Source organism: Ochlerotatus camptorhynchus, unplaced genomic scaffold (assembly GCF_037179485.1).
Source record: "Ochlerotatus camptorhynchus isolate MF236.1 unplaced genomic scaffold, CSIRO-AGI_Acam_v1.1 ptg000361l, whole genome shotgun sequence".
Lineage (NCBI taxonomy): Eukaryota > Metazoa > Arthropoda > Insecta > Diptera > Culicidae > Ochlerotatus > Ochlerotatus camptorhynchus.
Genome location: NW_027040849.1, coordinates 13,437,952 through 13,458,713, shown reverse-complemented (window position 1 = coordinate 13,458,713; position 20,762 = coordinate 13,437,952). Strand labels below are relative to the sequence as shown.

General features: G+C 41.3%; 1 protein-coding gene across 1 annotated transcript in view; it reads left to right on the top strand.

The window, feature by feature from the left end:
- The window catches only part of LOC135709432 (protein sax-3-like), a 798,478-nt gene that overhangs the window by 691,458 nt on the left and 86,258 nt on the right, over positions 1 to 20,762 (top strand). The window contains exons 6-7 of the mRNA XM_065231751.1: positions 20,167 to 20,444; positions 20,511 to 20,718. Of these exons, the coding sequence (XP_065087823.1) occupies positions 20,167 to 20,444; positions 20,511 to 20,718 (486 nt within the window). The remainder of the gene's footprint in view (positions 1 to 20,166; positions 20,445 to 20,510; positions 20,719 to 20,762) is intronic.

Sequence of the window (20,762 nt, the reverse complement as noted above, 5' to 3'; positions counted from 1 at the left end):
CATTTTGACAACTGAAGAGTGAATTCCAAAATCAAAATAGGAGCAACATTCTACACACACACACCTTCAAAATGAGGGGTGTTCAGGTTTTTTAAATGCAAAATTGAAAGAAATACGTCAAGTTGATATTGACCAAATTTTGACCGTATCACCCTTTAGAAGATTTTTCCAAAGTGTGGTGAAAATTTGAGCCCAAAATATTAGGAAATAAAAAATCCCACCCATGGTGAAAATAGGCTACTTTAACAAAAACAAAATGTTTGTACATTTATAAGAATCTACATTAAAAAACCTTCAAATTGACGTTCACAAATAGCTTATTGGGTTGTGGAGCAATCTCTTCTGAAAGATGCAATTTTTTTAAATCTCGAAAATCCAGGGTTGTAGCCGAGAGGGATCTAGGCAATTCAGAGCAAAATCAAAAAAGGCGTTTGTTCAGAATGCCAAAATAAGCGTTTTGGCCAAGTTTGGCTCAAATCGGTGACATCGACCACAGGTGGTGTACCCACTTGAGCTGGAATGACCCATATTGTTTATTTCAAATCAAATATATTGCTTATGTTTATAGAGTTTACATTATCCTTTTCCGTTTGTCCTTCTCCTATTCCTTTCCCTCTTCTCTTTTCAGAAAACGAGTAATGGCGCTATAGCCATAAGCCATAAAATGCTAGGACAAGAGTTAGTGCTCATGTCCCAACCGTCAGAAGAAAGTGGAGCATCACTTAACCTTTCTAGCTTTGATGCTTTCAACGATCAAACAATCATATAATTACCAAAATCGGAACGTACGGTACGAGATGTCCACGTTTCTTCCATTCATTGGATTCCGAAGCATCGTGTTTAAATCTTCGATTTAAACAGGCCCGATGTTTTCTGAATCATCTTGCCCCTTAAATACTGTACAGTAGGCCTGGCCGTTTTGATATGTGTGACACATCTTCGATGTGAAACATATATCAAATAGACAAGAAAAATGATGGAGGTATATCCATCATTTTCCAGGATGCTTTCAAGAACTGGCTGTATTGGTGTTAGATTAGATTAGAGAAAATCCAGTCGTCCAGTCACCAGTACGCTTACCACTACAGCTCTTGCGGCCCTATTTGTCAATCTTGAAGTTGAACATGAACAGTTCTTTGTCAGATGAAAGCTTTCGAACACTCTAATTGAAGGTGTTCGAAAGTTCTTTCTGTCTTTTCTTCCTTTATGTTTCATTTGACCATTTGTCCATTAAAAATTTTGACCATTCGACTTATTGTCCATTCGACATCACCACGGTTTGGGTGAAATGTTTGAATAAACACCGGGTTCAAGAGAAAATCACTCTTTCAACCGTGTAAAATCTGTCGCTTCGCTACCCAAGCCGGCTATTATTGTTATTGGTGTTACGAACACGTAGATTTCAAATTCAAATCCATCCACAAGAATTGCTGCAATTGCCGAAAATATTTGTTTCAATTCTAAATGATCTATGCTAACGCCCTAACGAAGGGTTTCCAGAGAACCTGACCCTTAATGCACTATAATGTAACAAGCTACTGCTTGAATCCAGCAAATCTTAGTTGACGGAGTTCTTGAAAACGATTCATCTTCTTCCTTCTGACAAATTCATACCACCATCAATAGAAAGCGCCATCCAATCCACAAGTAAATCCTCAATTTGAAAACACTCTCAAGTTGATCATTTTTCAGTTCCCCATTTTTATTTTTCGAGAAAGAACCCAAAAAAAAAAGTGCTCTTCCATTATTCTGGAAAGAATTAGACAAGAACCACCATCAGTAGCAGAAGCAGCGGCAAGATTTACGATCCCCATCGTGCGGGGAGTCCAGTAGTGCTCATGTTAGAAATTTCACCACCGAAAAGCATACGGAAATCCGCATACACATTTCGTTGGACTTATCTCGTCTCACATTCGTTTCGTGTCAGGTTGCTGCCTTCTCGTTCTCACGCGTTCGTACTCGCTTATTATGGTGGAGCCTGGAAAATGCCCGAAGAAGGCTCCTTTCAACAGTCGGTGGCCAAATCTTCACTCTAATTTATGGTGGCAGCGGGGAATGTGGCAAAAAAAGAGCATTCGCTGTTTGAGCGTTTTACAAGCAATTCCGAGTATCGGAGGGTGTTCAAAAATAAATATTTGAAAGAAATTTATCTTTGAAACGAATTTATCCAGAACGGCTTAGAATCCAGCTTAAGGATTTCACCCATAATGTACCTTTAATGATCCACATTTGTAATTCGTCAGCACTCGGGACGTGCGCCGGCACCACCCGAGTGGAAGCGAAGTTTGATGATGATGGCATTTTGATATTACGACGACGACGACGACGACCAAGACTCACACATGCGGGCTGCAAAAAGGCGCGCACACATTTTCCGCTCCTACCTGGCTAGTCGGGTAAGTGCCTCCCCTCCCCCGCTTCGGATGAAATTCACATTTCACATTCAGTGCACTCGGGACAAAAAAAAAAAGATACGCTGGAAACGATTTCCATGATTTATGTGATGAATACACTTCAGGAAGGCGAAAAATTACGGGCGATTCGGAGTTTTATGTGCGCTTTCGCTCGCTCCCCGCCCGCTGAGCACTGCTATCAGCAGCTCAGGGAAGGAGGATGTGATTTTTTCCACGCCGACGACGACGACGATGGGGAAATGACAACACACATAACGAGCTGGAGCTGGTGGAGCGATTTTTTTTTTCCCGAGATGAAAATGGTAATAAAGATGCGCTGAATTATTTCAATTTTCATGCTCGAGTGGGTCCGGATTTGGGTTGAGCTATCCAGTGTGTGAATGTGAGGGTGGGAAGCCACTTTTTCCTGGTCATTACGAATGACGGTTGCAGTCCGAGAGAAAAGATATAGGCGATGAATTTATGGGAGCTTTTTCCTGATCCTGCTTATTTGGAACGGGTTGTTTCCGAGAAAGAATGTGCACTATGAGACTTTTGTTTTTATTTCATGCTGAATTTGAAATAAAACATTCCTACAGGAATGTTTTCAAAAGTAAAAAATAGTTGAGAATTAATTATTATGGTCACCATGAAGAGCTTTGAGGGAGGAATAAAACTTTCCTAAGTGAATTGCGTAACACTATCTTAAATTTCCACTTATACGAGTATCTCGATCACCTGTTCTCCGTACATATGTAAGTGCCCTGAGAAACTTCAGTGGTACAAATGGCAATGGAGAACAGGGCTTGTAAAGTTGACCCACCCTAATGCACATACTTGGAAAACTGGTCATGAAAATAGCAAAACGTATTAAAACATTGACGCACTTTATTTGAAAATTCATTTGGCATCCCCTTGGATCTCCCTATGAGATGTATATGTAACAGTAGGGTATAAGTTGCTGAACAAAATAACGTTGAGATTAGCTGCTAATACCTGCTAGCCTGCAAGATTAAGGAAGTGTATCTGGCAGGTTAGCAGGTATTAGCAGCTAATCTGAAGAAACGAAGAGATAGCGATTTGTTTCCTTGTACAAAAATGTGCATTTTTAGAGCATTTACAGCTTTAAAGACCATTGAAAAAGTTGGAGAACTTTGTTTTTTTTTTCCTTTGGTTTGTTTTTTTCCGTCGATCTTGTTTTCCGTGCTGAGCACCAATGCTACCGACGTGCCAGGAAGGCAGCTCCCACACCTGGACCCTACCTATCGACCCATCAACTCATGAACCGGGTACAAACGGCTTTACTTCCCATCCGAAGGAAGGGCGTGATCAGAGATGTTATGCCTCAGAACATCCCAAAAAGCGTTGCAAAAGCGTTAAGAAATCTTCGTGGGAGACGGAGGAATTGCCTATCATTCGAACTAGATGCTTTTTGGCGGATCGTACTGCTGCCTCCCATAAGCCGTCAAAGTGAGGGGCACCGGGGGGTATAAAGTGCCAATTCATGCCGTCCTTGCTGCATTCTTGTTGGATTTCACTGTGATAGTTGCTACTCTTCAAGTTGCATAGAAGATCCTTCAATTCGTTGCGTGCGCCAACAAAATTAGTCCCATTGTCTGAGTAGAGATCAGAACATTTGCCTCTCGGAGCTGTAAATCGTCGTAAAGCCTGGATGAACCTTGCAGTGGATAGGTCCGACACCAGCTCTAAGTGTACAGCCTTCGTTGTAAAGCAGACAAATACAGCTACATACGCTTTCACCGGCCCCCTTCGGTACCCCTGCCGTATATACACTGGACCAAAATAGTCAACGCCAGTGGTAGTGAATGGACGCGCTGCAGTTATTCGTGAAGCCGGTAGTTGTGCCATGAATTGCTGCTGGTGTTGTGGTTTCGCTCGAAAGCAGATTAGACAGCGATGCGTTGTAAGGCGACATAGATTCCGACCTCCCAATGGCCAAAATCGGAGTCGGATTGTGCTGAGCATTAATTGTGCCCCTGCGTGTAATAACCGAAGATGGTAGGACGTTGCAAGTAGCCTGGAGAAGTGATGATTTCCTGGAATGATCATCGGATGTTTTGCTTCTGCCGATCTGTTCGAGTTCTCCAGTCGACCTCCAACACGAATGATTCCTTCTTCGGTGAGTTTAGGGTAGAACCAACGAAGTTTGGACGAGCGATGAACGTGTTCATTTCTGGATAATGCTTGGATCTCCCGTTGGAAAGTTTCTTGCTGAACCAGTTTCACGAGACAGATTTCAGCATCACGTAGCTCCGTGGTTGTAAGGAACGAGCGTTTTCGTTCTATGGAAGGAGTTCGTAGGTTGTAAATGAATCGCCTGCAGTAAGCAGTAACTCGCTGAAGAGTGAAATAATTAGCGAAGTTACCAAAAAACCAGGTATTGAATACTTATTGCGGGGATTGTAAAGCAACAGCCACAGTTCTTCTCCTCTCCAATTCAACATCTTCTGCATCGTTGAGCGTGAACTCCGTTCTGATTGTAATGTGATTGATCCAATGTTCCTCCTTCTCTGTAAGCCATGCTGGACCGTGCCACCAACTGGGGTTTTCCATGATTTGTTCTGGGTCCAATCCACGTGACAATTGGTCGGATGGGTCTTGGACGCCTGGAACATGATTCCAATGACAGTTCTGGGTATGATTTTGGATGAAGGATACACGATTTGCAACGAAAGCCGTCCAGGTGTTCGGCGACTGTGCTAGCCATTGCAATACAGTCCTCGAATCAGTCCAGAAAAAGGTTTCGTACCGGAGTTCTACAGATTCCATTACCTTCTCATGCAGTTCTACAGCTAACCGAGCTCCACAAAGTTCCAATCGAGCAGCTGATTGACGTTTTAGCGGTGCAACTCTTGATTTGGACGAAATTAAGCAGACGGTGATTTGTCCACAAGCGTCCAGCGATCGGGCATAAGCGCAGACTCCGTAGGCCTTATCCGAAGCATCGCAAAAGTAATGGAGCTGAAGTTTGATTGTGTTATCCAGAATCACGTAACGCGGAATGCGGAGTTCATCCAACTTAGGTAATTGTGAGTAGAATTTCAACCAAGTTTCTAGAAGCGATTCAGGAAGAACGTCGTCCCAGCCAACAGGGTTTCCATTGTTGTCTTTCAGCTGCCAAATCTGCTGCATGATGATTTTTGCGCTTGTAACCACCGGACCAATCATTCCTAAAGGATCAAACACCCTTGCAATGTTAGAGAGGACCTTCCGCTTGGTCATTTCTGGTTTCTCAGGAGACGAGAATTGGATTTTAAACCGAAAGGTATCCGTTTTTGGCTCCCATATCAAGCCCAAAGTTTTTACCGTTTGTTCTTGGTCGAAATCGATGCCTTTCTCCCGTGGAATGGCCAAATTGGATTCATCCACCCCTTCCAAAGCTTCCTCGCTGTTTGAAACCCATTTGCGCAACCGGAATCCACCTTTCAGCAGCATTTCATCTAGCTCCATCCGAATTTTCCTTGCTTCAGCTACGTCGTTTGCACCAGTGATGACATCGTCCATATAGACGTCCTTGGACATTCTTCTGGCTGCTAGTGGAAAGTTGTTGATTTCATCCATGGACAGCTGCTTTAAGGTTCGTGTAGCTAAGAACGGTGCAGGTTTGGTGCCGTAAGTAACGGTCAACAACTCATACATCTGAACGGGATCTTCGACGGAAAAGCGAAACAGAATACTTTGCAGAGGAACATCGATATGGTCAGTCCATATTTGCCGAAACATTTTTTCGACATCCGCAACAAGCATGATTCGGTAGAAACGACCTCGCATGATGATGGTACGTAATTCGTCCTGGATAACTGGCCCATTCAACAGAACGTCATTTAAGGAAATTCCCGTGGATGATTTGGAAGATGCATCAAATACCACCCGAACACGAGTGGTGGTGCTAGAGTCCTTAATGACTGGATGATGTGGAAGATAATAGGAAACGGGTACCTCTGTTGAGTGCTCGTCAATCTTCCGCATGTGTCCTCGGTCCAAGTAATCGGCCATAAATGCATGGTATTCCTTACGAAGAGATTCATCTCGAGCTAATCTTCGTTCCAGCAGCATCAATCGGCGGTGTGCTATTTCCTTTGATTCTCCTAGGCGTGCAAGTACTTCGTTGGATTTAGGCAAACCCACCGAATAACGACCATCTTCCATCCGCTTTACCGTTTTCTGATAATGTTCCTCACACTTGGTTTCCTCCACCGAATAGTTGGTTGTTGTACATCCTTCCTCACACTCCCAAAATGTACTCATTAGACGTTCAAGGGAATCTGATACCGTCGAGTGTTGGCATACTACTGGAGCTCCTCCTCGATTCCATCCGCATCATCCTGTTACCAACCACCCAAAAACGGATTCGACCAACGAAGGTTGGCCGTCACCCAAAGAAATTCGTTGTTTGCATGGGAAGAAATCGAAAAAATATTCGCCTCCAAGTAGTAAATCGATTGTGTTTGTCTTGAAGTACTCTGGATCAGCTAATTCGACGCCTTCTGGAATTTCCCAGTCTTTGACGTAAATCGTGGACGTTGGTAGATCTTCAGTAACCTTTGGTAGCACGTAAAATTCCATAAATTGCGAGTATTTTGTCAGCCTAGACTGAACTGTAGCTTGAACCTTCTCCTTCGATTGAGTGGGAGCCTGACCGAAACCGGAAATGTTTACATCTGCTCGTTTCCTCGAAACACGCAATTTCTGGGAGAGGCGTGTAGACATAATGGTGCACTCGGAACCAGAATCCAATAAAGCTCTTGCGGGGACCTTATTTCCACAATCATCTTCTAACAAAACCACTGCTGTCGCCAGAAGAACTCTGCGCACCGATCTCCCAATGTTGCTGCTAACTGTAGGCCTTTCAGATACCGCAACAGCCGTTGATGTTTCAGAATCCGAACCTTCTCCTTCAGTAGACTCCTCTGTTCGTACGCTTGGCTGCGACGTTAATTGAAACTTTTCTTCCGGTTTGTAGCAGACCAGTGTATGATGGCGCTCCTGACAACGACGGCACGAAAATTTGGAAGAACAGTCCCGAGCTTGATGCCCTTTCCTGAAGCAATTTCTGCACAAGTTATTTTGACGAAGTAATTTCTCCCTGTCTTCAACACGAAGCCTTCCGAAAGCAGGACATGTGAAAAGTGGGTGGTTTTCAGAACAAGACACACACCTATTTGGATAAGAATTGCCGGGAAGTGAACCATGATTAACAACCTTGGATGGGAAAACCTTTTTGTTAATGGGTGGATTAATCTCTACCAATTTACTCGGAAGTGCCTCCAGAACTTGAATGCGGCTGTTCAAAAACTCCAAAATATCGCTGAATTTTTCCTCCTCAAGAGTGGAAGAATGTTCCTCCCAACTGCGTCGTGTTTTATCGTCCAGCCGCGAACTCAGCAAATGAATCAGGAGAAGATCCTTAAATTCCGCTGATTCCACCATCTGATCCAGAACCTTGGTTGCCTTCTCGAATCCTTCCATCAATTTATGTAATTCGGCGTATGACTCTCTTTTCACTGACGAAAGGTTGAACAAGTTTTGAATTTGTTTTTTCTTCAAAATCTTGCTGTTGGAGTACCGCTTCATCAGCAATTCCCATGCCACCACATAGTTTGCTTGAGTGAGTGAAAGTGACGAAATTACAGCTAAAGCTTCTCCTTCCAATTGACTCCGTAGGTAATGGAACTTTTCAATCTCCGGTAATTCAGCAGAACAGTGGATCAACGACAGATAAAGATCTCGAAAGGACAACCATTCTTCAACATTACCAGAAAACTTCGGCAAACTAATTAACGGCAACTTAACGTGGGGGTGCGAAGGGGGTTTAGCGGCGGACTCATTTACCATAGTATTATGCAGGGCTGCGCTTTGATCGGGATGGTCCCGAAGCTTAGACTGTAGAAATCCCTTTATGGCAAAGAATTTATTCTGAAAGTCCATTCGAATCTTAACATACCTCTCCCCAATAGATTCCTCCTCACTATCCGCCAGCTCCGCCTCCGTCATAAGCTCATTGATCTGATCCCACAGTGGCTCCAACTTCTCCAACCGCGAAGCCAGCTCGCTGGATCGAGTAGTCTCGTCGTACTGCTCCTTGAATGCGTAAATTCCCTCGAATGACGTCATCAGGTTCTTTAGACGAATCTGCTTTGTGCGCAGCCTTGACATCTTGGCTGTAGTAATGATGACGTTCGATGGCTACACCAGGGAGAAACAGAAAACAACACACAAGGAGCACCCTTGGGATCGAGGAATATTTTTTGGAGAGGTACTAACCTGCTCCCAATAAATTCTTGCCTTGAATTTATTGGTAAGAACTGCGACTACAGGAAAACTACCGTGCGTCTCCTCCAAGCAATGGGATGTAAGAGGTCGAATAACCACCAAGCGACTCCTCCGAATCGCGTGCAAACGAATGGCCGACTCTCCTGGTCGATCCAATCGCTTCCGTTGGGGATGGAAGAATGGTGCAGCCTGACCGGTACCTGCGGTCCGAGGGTTGGATGATTGGGATGGCTAGAGCTGTCTCTAGGCTCAAATAAGTCCAGCTACCCACCGAAGAGGAAATGACCTCGTTGAAGGAAGAGAAAACACCAAGCGTAACACCGACAACAAATTGTATTGATGAATGGAGAGGTACTAACCTGCTCCCGACTGAATCGGGCCTTGAATAATCTGATAATCGGGAACACAGGTTTCTGCAGAGTTTTTTGATCGGTCAATCTGTAACGTTTAGTTACCTCGAAACTGTGCTGTCGATCTCCTTACAAGAATTGCGCTTTCTCACCGGAAAGTAAAAGGAGAGCACCAAAGGGTCACACCGTTCGCACAGATTAGGGAAAATGGAATGATACTCACATATTCCCGATAAATTCGGGCTTTGTAATTTAATTACACCGAGAACTACAGCATTGCGCCATGAAATCTAATCGAAGAATTGAATTTGAGATGGCGGCTGTTTCCTTTATCGCCTTGGGTTTTATTGTCCAATCCAGACAATACCAAGATGTCTTCTGTGTCGCGTGTCCTCTCGACAATGGCAATTGTGACCTCGCGACAATAGTAATTGTCACCACACAGTATGGAGGGATGACCTTTCGTGACCTCTCCGTGTCGTCCGTCCCTTGGGATGGTACCTTCAACTATCCGGCTCGAAGGACCAAAATGATGGGGTGAATGTGTAGGTCGGTCGAAGGTTACCTGTGCCTTGCAGTTGGAAGGAGCCGAGTTGAATGAACACTACACGAGCACTTTATTATGGGTTAACTTAAATTCCACTAATTTATTGAGCTTAATTTCTATATTTGCACTTAAACTATTGACATTTATCGACGTTTAATACAAAGCATATATTGTTCACAACGACACCGGAGCTGATGAGCGGTAGAGATCGACTGAGTCCCCGAACGTCGGTTGCGGGGGCAAATCCCATCGAACGATTATCGGTCATCGGTGATCGATGATGCACTGGTATTGGTGAAGCCGATTTTGATCACGATTACTATGGTAGTGAGATGTGAGATGAGATGGACTGCCAGCATCTCAGCCGATAACGTGCTCCACTATAGGGTAAGTCGTCGTACATATGAACAGACATTGCGGATAATATTTTGAATGCCCTCGGCTTTCCCGACGAATCGCTACTTCGAGGGCTTATTGACCTGCTTGTTCCTACAGTCGCAAACTACTTCAAGCAATTGACTGTATTATGCCCCATCATTGGTGAATTCATATTTTTCGATGGATAGTTCGTCAAGTGAGGATCAAGATATTATCACTGTATTACATGGAACTGTCGTAGTTTAATACTTAAATTAGACTCGTTCAAATATTTGTTTAACAATTATGATTGTGATAAATTTAGACAGTTCACCCTTGCGAGGCGGGATCTGCGGCAAATCAGTAGATACAGACACCTAACCAAGACGGAACACTTGACTGAGTAGTATGGCGAACAAAGTAGTGTTTTTGGTGAGTTGTGCTGTGAAACCAAATTCATAATTTCGTGTGAAATAGTGCCGTGTGCCGCGAAAGTATCCCAAGCAACACCATTTGTTTCTCAGCGAGTAACAACAACCTTAGTGTGACTAATAGACGGTCTAAATTATGGACAACGCACCACATATAAAACTTCATTGTACCTTAAAAAGCGCAGAAGGTGGAGTCTTTTTGCAACTTATGTTTGTGGCATAAGGTGTTGCAAATAAGGTGCATGTAGCATGATATATGAATGACACAAGTTTTAAATGAGGTTTTAACTGACTTAACTGCAATGTTTCACTGAAATATTTAAAACAGTACTGTGATGTTTTCGAGTACATGTAAATGACATTCAAGTTAACCACATAAATGTATTAGATATTTTTGTGAGGTGATGCGGAAAAAGCATACTGATGTTTTTATTTAGACTGTAAAATCAGAGATGACAATCATAGAAAAAGTAATTTGAATAAGAGTATGAAGTTAATTACTTTTTTTTTAATGTATTTGCATTTAATGTATTTGGAAGTGTTATGGCATTACATCGCTTAAGATAAAATTATGTTTTTCACACACTAAATTTTATGTATGAAAATGTCAACCCCCCTCTCCCCCTATTCCGTTACTAAATTTGTGGATGATCCCAAATGTTGGAAAAGATATAAATAATCCAAGAAAATCATTTTTCCAAACATTTCATGGAAAATTAGCATGTAACAATACGCTTTCAATCTCATCGAAGAAAGTTGGACTCCCAACAAAACCGAAAGGTTGATTTTCTGCGGCTTTTGAGGCCATCTTTGTGCGATGATGTCTGAAAAAAATGTATTTACCCGTAAATATTCTCTAAAAAAAAAAATGAGAAAACTTGAGCGGTTACGGATTCCGAAAACGGTCGTTGGAGATCAGTTGTGGGACTCGTATGACTCCCGGAAACAAGAAACAAAAATACAACTCCAAATAAATATACCAGCTAGCTGCTGCGTACCATCAATTTCTGGTCAATACATAAATCCTTGCTTTTTGACCCCTTGGTCGATCATAGAATTACTATCTAATAATTAGTGAATGGGATCGATATTTCAACGCTTTGAGTCCATACTTCCAACCCTAAGGATTCAAACTCCTAGTTTATTGCGCGAGAATTAAAGCAATTTCATTACGTCGATTATGCAAACTGACTTCTTTTCATAATCATCTAATCATCATTCACTGATCTTTAAAAAATAGCTTATAATTATAAAGCAAAGATTTCTATCGAAATTTTGACAAAATACAAATCAAAGCCTTCACCTGAAAAACACTACACCATAAGAATATAGAGTCAACCAAAATGGAGAACTTAATTTAGTTCTTTAATGTCCTGCACCGATAATACATCAAAACGCCCTCTCATAAACAGTAACAAGTGTAAAATTCTGAATTGATTTAATTTTTTGATGTTTGGAATATTTGTGAACATTCTCCATTATATCAACATAATTTCGGCCGGTAGTGTACGGTTCATCCAGATGTAATCCAGCTCACTGAACTGTTGCAAACATGTTAAATAGTACGTGACAATAATATAGCTATTTTTCAAGGCATCTTGAAAAGTTAACAACAAGTTTGTTTTACGTTGCAGATGAGTGGATATTAAAATTAATGATTCATATTGAACTGCAACAACACCGCAACGATTTGTCAATATATCTGAACCATTACGTATTATCGATGGTATCCATGCTCCAGTTATGTTGAAAATAAGTGCCAAATGCGTAATTTGAACAATCATAGAGTTTGTCGAATATGTGCGTGTTTTAAACGGCACTTGTCAGTAGCAATGTGACATCGAGTGGTAGCGACATCGGTGCAGCTCCTCCGCCAGCAGCCATCAGGTTTTGGCATTATGAGCCACTAGTTCTTGCAATCCACCCGCTATTTGGTGCCGTTTCCAGTTCGCCAGCAGCTCCGGCAAATACGAGCTCCGTCTCTAACGGATCCTTAACGGCCACATCTCCGTTCGGCGGTATCAACATATTTGCTGCCCCCAGCTCACGCAACCACCAATCCATCGTCACCTCAGGCTTCTCACCGTTCTATTTAGTTCTATCGGAACACCCGGTCGGTTGAGAGACTACGGCCACGCCTGCCGTTGTTGGCATCGTCTTTAGTCACCATCGTCCCCCGCCATCTGTAATCATATCGTCCTCGTCGTGGTCTTCCATTTCCTATGTAGATGTTAGCACATGCATTACGATTTCTCCGCGTTTGCCAATGTTGTCCAAAAATATTTTACAACATCATAGTGACAAGACATATTTGAGCCATGGTAGATACTAGATGGTTACAACAAACCTTTACAGTGACAACTTGATTCAGTTGGTTGCAAAACGAAGTTTGAAAACTTATAGATTCATACGCTTAATTGGAACAAGATTGCAAATAGGTTCTTCAACACATCTTGGCTCGTCAACTTTTTAGTAACATTTCGAAACAGTTGCTCAAAGTTTTAAGAAACATAATGTTTTATGGAACTCTCATTCGACAAACACAACACATGTTAGATTTGTTGCTCAAGTGTTTCATACAATATCACGTAGCATATAACTTCATACCAATTTGAGTTTAACATGTTTGCTCCTCCCATTTGAGGCATGATTTGACAGGTCATCAGAGCAGTACATTGAAACAGTTGAGTTTCATTATTGTGACCTAAAGTAAATGAAGCAACAAAGTTGAAACTTTGTCGTATCAAGATGTATTTCCTGTACCATTTAAGGAATTTCTGGGCAACTTAAAAAAAAAAAAGAAAAGAATTGAGATGTTTTCTGTGTTGCTTGGGATTATTCCAACAAGTGCCCTTTGTGTTTTTTTAATAGAATAAGTAGAGGAAAAGTTGCCTAGCAACTCGTTCTTGGTTAATGTTGTATTTTTCCCCCGGCGCGCTATTGATTCTGTATAGCGAGCTTTTTTTTTCCTTTGATTTGTTTTCCGTCGATCTTGTTTTCCGTGCTGAGCACCAATGCTACCGACGTGCCTGGAAGGCAGCTCCCACACCTGGACCCTACCTATCGACCCATCACAACTCATGAACCGGGGACCAACGGCTTTACTTCCCATCCGAAGGAAGACGTGATCAGAGATGTTATGCCTCAGAACATCCCGGCGGCGCCGACTGGTATTGAACCCAGGCCTGCTGGGGTGAGAGGCAATCACGCTTACCACTACACCACCGGCGCCGCTTGTATAGTGAGCTGTGGCGGTAAAATTTTATTTTGTGCTCTTCTCCCCTGTATGAGGTGGGCAAAACAGCTCATCTGGCTGAGTGGATCAAACACATCCAGCTCACTAAAAGGAATCGATTCTTTTGAACAGCTCTTCAGCTCACATTGAAGGTATAGAAATTATGACACAAATTCAAAATCGGAAAATTAATTTGGGGTTTAAAACTGCATAAAATTGTAAAAGTAGTCTAAACCAATAACTTGGTACCTTACAATATGGCACTACTTGCGAGAGAGCTACACCTATGTCACACGCGATGGTATGATTCACATCGTGGCACACAATCTTACGCCTTTTCTCAAGCTATGCAATCCAGATTTGATTTCTGATGTTAATTCTCCAGCAGAATTTCTTTCACTATTCTCGGCTTCAGCTCCAGATCATCAGCTCAGATCCGGATCCGGAGCTGAGCTGATAAGCTGAAGAGCTGCATTTCGCTTTTCGGTTATTTGGCTTTATGCGGATCTTCCGCTCCCCCAGAGAATGATGGGAGGAGAGGTGAGAGCACATATGCTGGAGGAATAACATCAGCAATAAGAGCTGGGTACATAAATAAATTAGATAATACCAGTAGAAAATTAACATTGTGTAGCACATGTGCATATTATGTCTCTCTCACCCAAACAGCCGCTTGAAAGTTTGCTTTTACCATTGGTGCTGTCGATCAGTAGGCACATGGTGTATTACGCTCGCGTCTTGTTTTGCGCGGTGACTATTCAATGCGTAAGTGGAGTAATGAGACCTTTTTTGATTTTTGACTATGAGTGATGGATTGAATGGTTTAGACTTGTGATATCAGCTGATGAGCTGCGGTTCCTAAAAAATTAACCGCGGGTCATCAGCTCACTTTAGAGAATCGGGTCTCTAGAACAGCTCGGGAGCGGATCGCCCATCTCTACTGTATATGTCTGCTGCTAACAGTGTTACCGTTTAATTTGGTAAAATGGTTGTGTGAAATGTATGTGTGCAGTCTATTTCTATGAGTGGGCTCTTGGTTACATGTTTAGGACTACGGCGAGGCTTATTGCAGATAATGCAAATGATCTGATCTCGCCCGTCAAAAGGATAGAGGAAGAGATGAAGAAGGTTTGTCCACTCTCGGACTCGATCACTGGCATGCGAGATCACATTGCTGCTAAGGTGGACATCGCGGTTAAAAGCGGGATGGCAGACATTAGAATAAATGTAAATGGTCTTAAAAATTTAATTTGTGAGCAATTGGATAATATGAAAACTTCATTTTTTTAAATTGATGCGGAAAACCAATTAGCTGTAATGAATGATCCGCGCAGTTCATCTAGGACGATTCAGTCAGAACAAAACAACAGACGGAAAAAAACGTTAAATACAAAATAGTGATAATGATGATGATGTCGTTTTTCAAGAAAATGCGAGTTTTGCGGATGTTTTAAAAAGACATAGTCGCGCTAGTCAAAGTAAAATTAATAGTAACAGTAACAGTAAAAATAACAAACCAGATAATCGTAAGATTCGTCCGGTCATTGTGAAAGAGTCCAAACAACCTTGCGAAGATACTCGTAAGCTTTTGAAAACTCAGTTGGATCCAATAACACAACAAATCAGTAATTTCAGGATTGGTAAAGATGGCTCCATTATTGTTGCGTGTGCAACAGGAGCAAATGTAAGTTATGTGAAAAATGGTATTGAAAGCAATCTGGGTGAAAAATATAGTGCTGATGTTCCCACTTCGGTGCCAAGATTGAAAATAGTGGGCATGAGCGATCAGTTTTCCTCCGATATCTTCATTGACTACTTAAAAAGTCAAAATGAAGACATCGCTATCAATGATGTAAAAGTAGTTAAAATGTTTGAAAATCCACGCTTCATTTACAACAAGTTTAGTGTTGTGATTGAAGTCGATGTCGATACGTATAAATGTTTGTTATGTGCGAAAAAAGTAAGTGTAGGGTTTAATCGGTGCTCGATAGTTCTCGCGATGAATGTTTTGAGATGCTTCAAATGTGGAGAATTTGGGCACAAGAGCATGGATTGCAAAAATTGTGAGAGAAGCTCTAGGTGCAGCCAACAACCCAAAACGTCGGAGTGTACGTCAACTGTATTGAAATGTATTAATTGTTTGAAAATGAATAAAGAACGTAAAATGAACTTGGACGTCAACCATGCCGCATTTAGCTCGGAATGTTTGCTCTATAAAAGACTTTTTGCGTTTGAATAAATAGCAGCCAAGTTCCAGGAATGTGAATCAATTCCATTTTTTGCATTTGAATATTGCGGGGTTTTCAACAAACTACGTTGCATTACGTCAGATTGTTGAGGAAAAACATCCTCTTTTAGTATTACAATCTGAAACTCATATTGTAGAAACTGCAGCTTTTTATCAGTATAGTATTCCGAGATATATTGTTGCTGCTTGCTTATCACATTCTGGACACACTGGCGGTGTTGCTATTTATGTCAAAGAATCAGTTTAATTCAACATTTGTACCAACGAAGTTATTGATGGCAACTGGTTATTGGTCATTACAGTTGTGCGTGGCATGAAGATGGGTAATTATGGTGTTTTGTATCATTCTCCCAGTTCTAGTGACCAGCGTTTTGTTGAAATTTTAGAGAACTGGCCCGAGACATTCCTTGATTCTAGTAAATTAAATATATTGGCTGGTGATTTTAATATTAATTGGCGTGATAACCATAATTCGAATCATTTGAAGCGTTTAGCTGAGTTTTTCAATTTAAAGCGAACGGTAAAAGAAAAAAAATGACCAATGTCTTAGACCATGTTAACGATAACGATAATTTTGTAAAATTGAAGTGCTGGAGGAAATATTTGCAGCAAGCTGTTTCGAATCTTGTTGAGAGGAGCGTGGATTTTCCATTCGCGACCGGTTACTTAGATGAATCTACAGCTGTCCTTGAAAACGTGTACTAATCAACTTGTTGAGCAAAAGTTTGTTTCTTTGAAAAACTTGAACAGGTGGTAGGGACAAATGGTACAAAAAGATGTGTAGATCAAATAATGACAATCATTGGAGTAAGTACACAATCGCGCGTAATAAGTATTCACAATCGATAAAGAAAACTCGTTGTGAATATGTTCAAAGGAAGATTGATCTTTGATACACAAAGCAAAGAGTTATGGAAAATTTTGAAATCTTTATTAAAACCTAGTAATTGCAAACCGCGGTCCATCACTTTTAATGGCACATTAGATCAGTCAGAACAAGTAATTGCAGCTAAATTTAATGATCATTTTGTCGCCTGTGTTTCATTGATTATTCAATTCATTGAATTTGTCGATGAACCTGACGAAATAAACCAGCCAGTTAATAATAGTTGTAGATTTGAAGGTTTTCACCCAATTACATTAGATGAACTTAGAGTTATTTGTTTTTCATTAGGAAAATCGACTGGAGTTGACAATGTTAATGCTAGAGTTATTCAATATTGCTTTCATGTCATTGGCCACATCTTTCTGGACCTTATTAATAAATTATTGCAGAATGGACATGTGCCACAAATTTGGAAGGAATCTTTAGTGGTTCCTATTCAAAAAGTTGCTGGAACGATTGAAGTCGAAGAGTTACGTCCTATCAACATGTTGCACACATTAGAGAAAATATTAGAACTTGTTATTAAAGGCCGGCTGTTGGAGTATTTAAATAGCAATAGTTTGTTGATACCAGAACAATCGAGATATCGGAAAGGTCATTCTTGTGAAACTGCGTTGAATTTGGTGTTAGCAAAGTGGAAAGACAACGTGGAGCGTAAAGATACGATTGTTGTTTTTTTTTTTTTTTTATCTGAAACGCGCTTTTGAAACAATTTCTAGGCCCTTACTGTTAAGCACAATCAAGCGCTTTGGAATTACGAGTACTGCATATAAATGGTTTGAAAGCTATTTGTCTGACAGAACTCAACGGACTGTTTTTAACGATTCTGTTTCCAGTCCTGTGGGGAATAACCTTGGAATGCCCCAGGGAAGTGTATTAGGGCCCCTGTTATTTATTATGTATATTAATGACTTGCGACGTGTTTTACGATTTTGCGACATTAATGTTTTTGCAGATGATACTGTGTTATTCATTGCAGCTAAGGATTTAGATGATGCCGTTTTACACTTGAATGAAGATTTGCGTTCTCTAAGTAGATGTTTGAAGCATAAGCAGTAAATTGAATATAAGTAAAACTAAATTTATGGTAATTTCGCGGAATCGAAGAAATGAGAACGTCTGTGTTGTAATTGATGATGAGACTATTGATCGTGTTCGGGAGATTAAATATCTTGGCGTGATTAATGATGATAAAATTAAGTTCAACTCTCACATTAACAATGTCATTAAGAAAATTGTCAAGAAGTATGAAAGTCTATGAATATTTTAGGTGGACAAAAAGGCGAACTAAGAGGTGGACACCTGAGCTTTTCCTTATTTATATCGCTGTGAAGCAACTGTAAACTCTAGAGGAAATTTATATCTGTAACTGAAACCAGTTCGATTTTGTTTGCTAACTTGATTATAGTGTCATATTTAATTATCTTAAAGATAAATCGTCCAGCTCAAACCTTTGTAGGGGTTCGAGGTGGAACCATCATCATCATATATATATGTACTCTTACTTCAGGGGCTAAACTAGACAAAGTGTCTTCCGCTTTACCAAAAAAATTATCATACGTATCCTTATGAGTATTGTTTGGAGGAAAGTTTACCGAAGCAAAGACATGTGTTTCACCTGCCACTTGTGTTTTACCCATTCATGCTCGAATTCTTTAAATTTAGTAGCCATGATGATTTCTGAATTCAATTCGGCCAAAATCGCTATTAATACTCCACCTCCTGATCTTTTTCCAGACCATTGAAAATTACGGTCGTCTCTATAAACGTTATAATTTTTACCAAAAACTTCTTCACTTCTTACACTACCATCCCATCTTGTTTCATTAGCCATTATTACAGAGTAAGTATAACTTAATAGATGATTGAAAATTTCATTAATTTTACCGGCGTTTCTCATACATAACATCTTGCAATCATCCAACATTTCGGTAGTGGTCTGAAGATTAGGTGAAGAAGTGGTTCATAAAATTATCATCAAATTTATTATGTATTGTTTGTCATACAAGTGTATTCTTCGCACAGGGAGCCTTCCATTCATTTTGGATAAAAAAATGTTTTATTAAATTATGGAATAATAAGATATTATAGTAGTATTTTGTTTGTGTAAGCAACAACAAAAGACTGTGAAGTTTGTGTTTGACACATAATACCTGCCAATTTTGCTACACAAGTGTCGCAATAAGCGATTTTGTCATTTAGCTCACCCACTCTTCGCTCTTCACTCTTCGCGAAGCGGCGATTACTAAATCGCTCATTGTGACTCTGCCAAAGCTAAATTTGCAGGTTTTATGCGTCAAACACAAACATTACAATCTTTTCTTGTTACGTACACATACAAAATATCATTATAATATCTTATTATTCTATAATTTATTAAAACATTTTTTTAGGCAAAATGAATGGAAGGCACCCTGCCTTCGCATAATAGTAATATTGTAGCACAATTATCCTTAAATCTTAAATGAGCTATAAATAGAATCTAAAAGTTTCCGGAGAAAAAAACTCATCCCAGCATCAACCGAAACTCAGTTTACCGTTATGTTATTCTTGGGGAAATTGCTTCAGCATTACTCGTCCCATCACGCTATCATTCTTCCACCAGACCCGGAGCACTCGACCAATTTCAATAATTGAACAGTAATTTTTATGCTCAAACCGGCTTCCCTCCACACCGAGACTTGTTCAAACAGTCTTCCCAAAACACCACCTCGGCGTGCGCGCAACGAAGACTGCCCAGCAGAAACCCTTTTTTTTCACACAGCATTCAGTACTGAGGACGAGTTCGGACGGCTAGCCAGCCAACCAGCCACTATCAAAAGTTTCCTATATCTTGCCTCGCCAATGCAACCACCATCGTTTGTATTTTTACGACCCTCCTTCCCGTAGTCCACCTCTCTCTTCCAATGATTCTGGAGTGTGTCATCATCGTAAAAACAAGACCGTCCCGAACTCGTAGCGCCATCAGGCCCCCGGTGCAACCAGAGGAAGGCTTTCTGGTCGGTTGCTGTTTTTATGACTGTTTTACAGAAAGATGCGAAACAACCGAACATGAAAAAAAAACTGTCGAACGAGACGCCAACCAGCAAAAACCTACTGTCCCTGTTTGGTCGTCGTAGTTGATGCTGTTGTTATAATAGCCGGGTATAATTTATTGATAGTGGACGACAAGTTCGTAGGTTCGTGGGCGAAAAACGGGCATGGCAGCGACGGTAAAGACATGAAAAACTATAACTTTTATGGTGTGTTGGGAAAAATTGATACAATCGATCGAACTACTACTACACATTGGCCATTTATTTCCCGATCGAAGATGTAGAACAGTGAGAAATTGGTTTTGCCATTTGTTGGACCCATCGTCCGGTGTGAGGAGGTGACTAACGGGACCAGTTGTTCTGATGTTGTTCTCAATTTCTCCTTTTCAGCTGCACCGACCTTCATCATCAAACCTCAGGATCAACGAACGAACCTGAACGGAGTGGCCACCTTCAAGTGCACGGCTTCCGGCAATCCTCCCCCGTCAGTCTTCTGGACCAAGGAAGGGTCCCAGACGCTAATGTTCCCGAACAATACCTACGGGAACATCCACATCTCCAGTCAAGGTTCGCTGCAGGTCCGAGGTGCCCAGAAAGATGACGATGGATACTTTGTTTGTTCGGCACTCAGTGTAGCAGGATCGACTACCAGCAGAGCCTACCTTCAGGTATATGCACCCAAACGTAATCTCAACATCTCACTAACCCAAGCACATCTTCTTCCAAAACAATAGATCACCAGCTCCTTCGACAGCAGTCCACCCCCGTTGCTGCAGGTGGTCCCGTCGAACCAGACCCTTCCGAGAGGCAGCATCGCTATGCTACCTTGCCGGGGTTCCGGTCCGACCAGTCCGAAAATCTACTGGAAGAAGAATACCACCGACATCACCGCCCTCGGGTCGCGCTTCTCCATCATCCAAGGGGGGACGCTTAAAATTGATGGTAAGTACTTACCTACCTCCGTGCCGACCACTTTGTTGCATTGC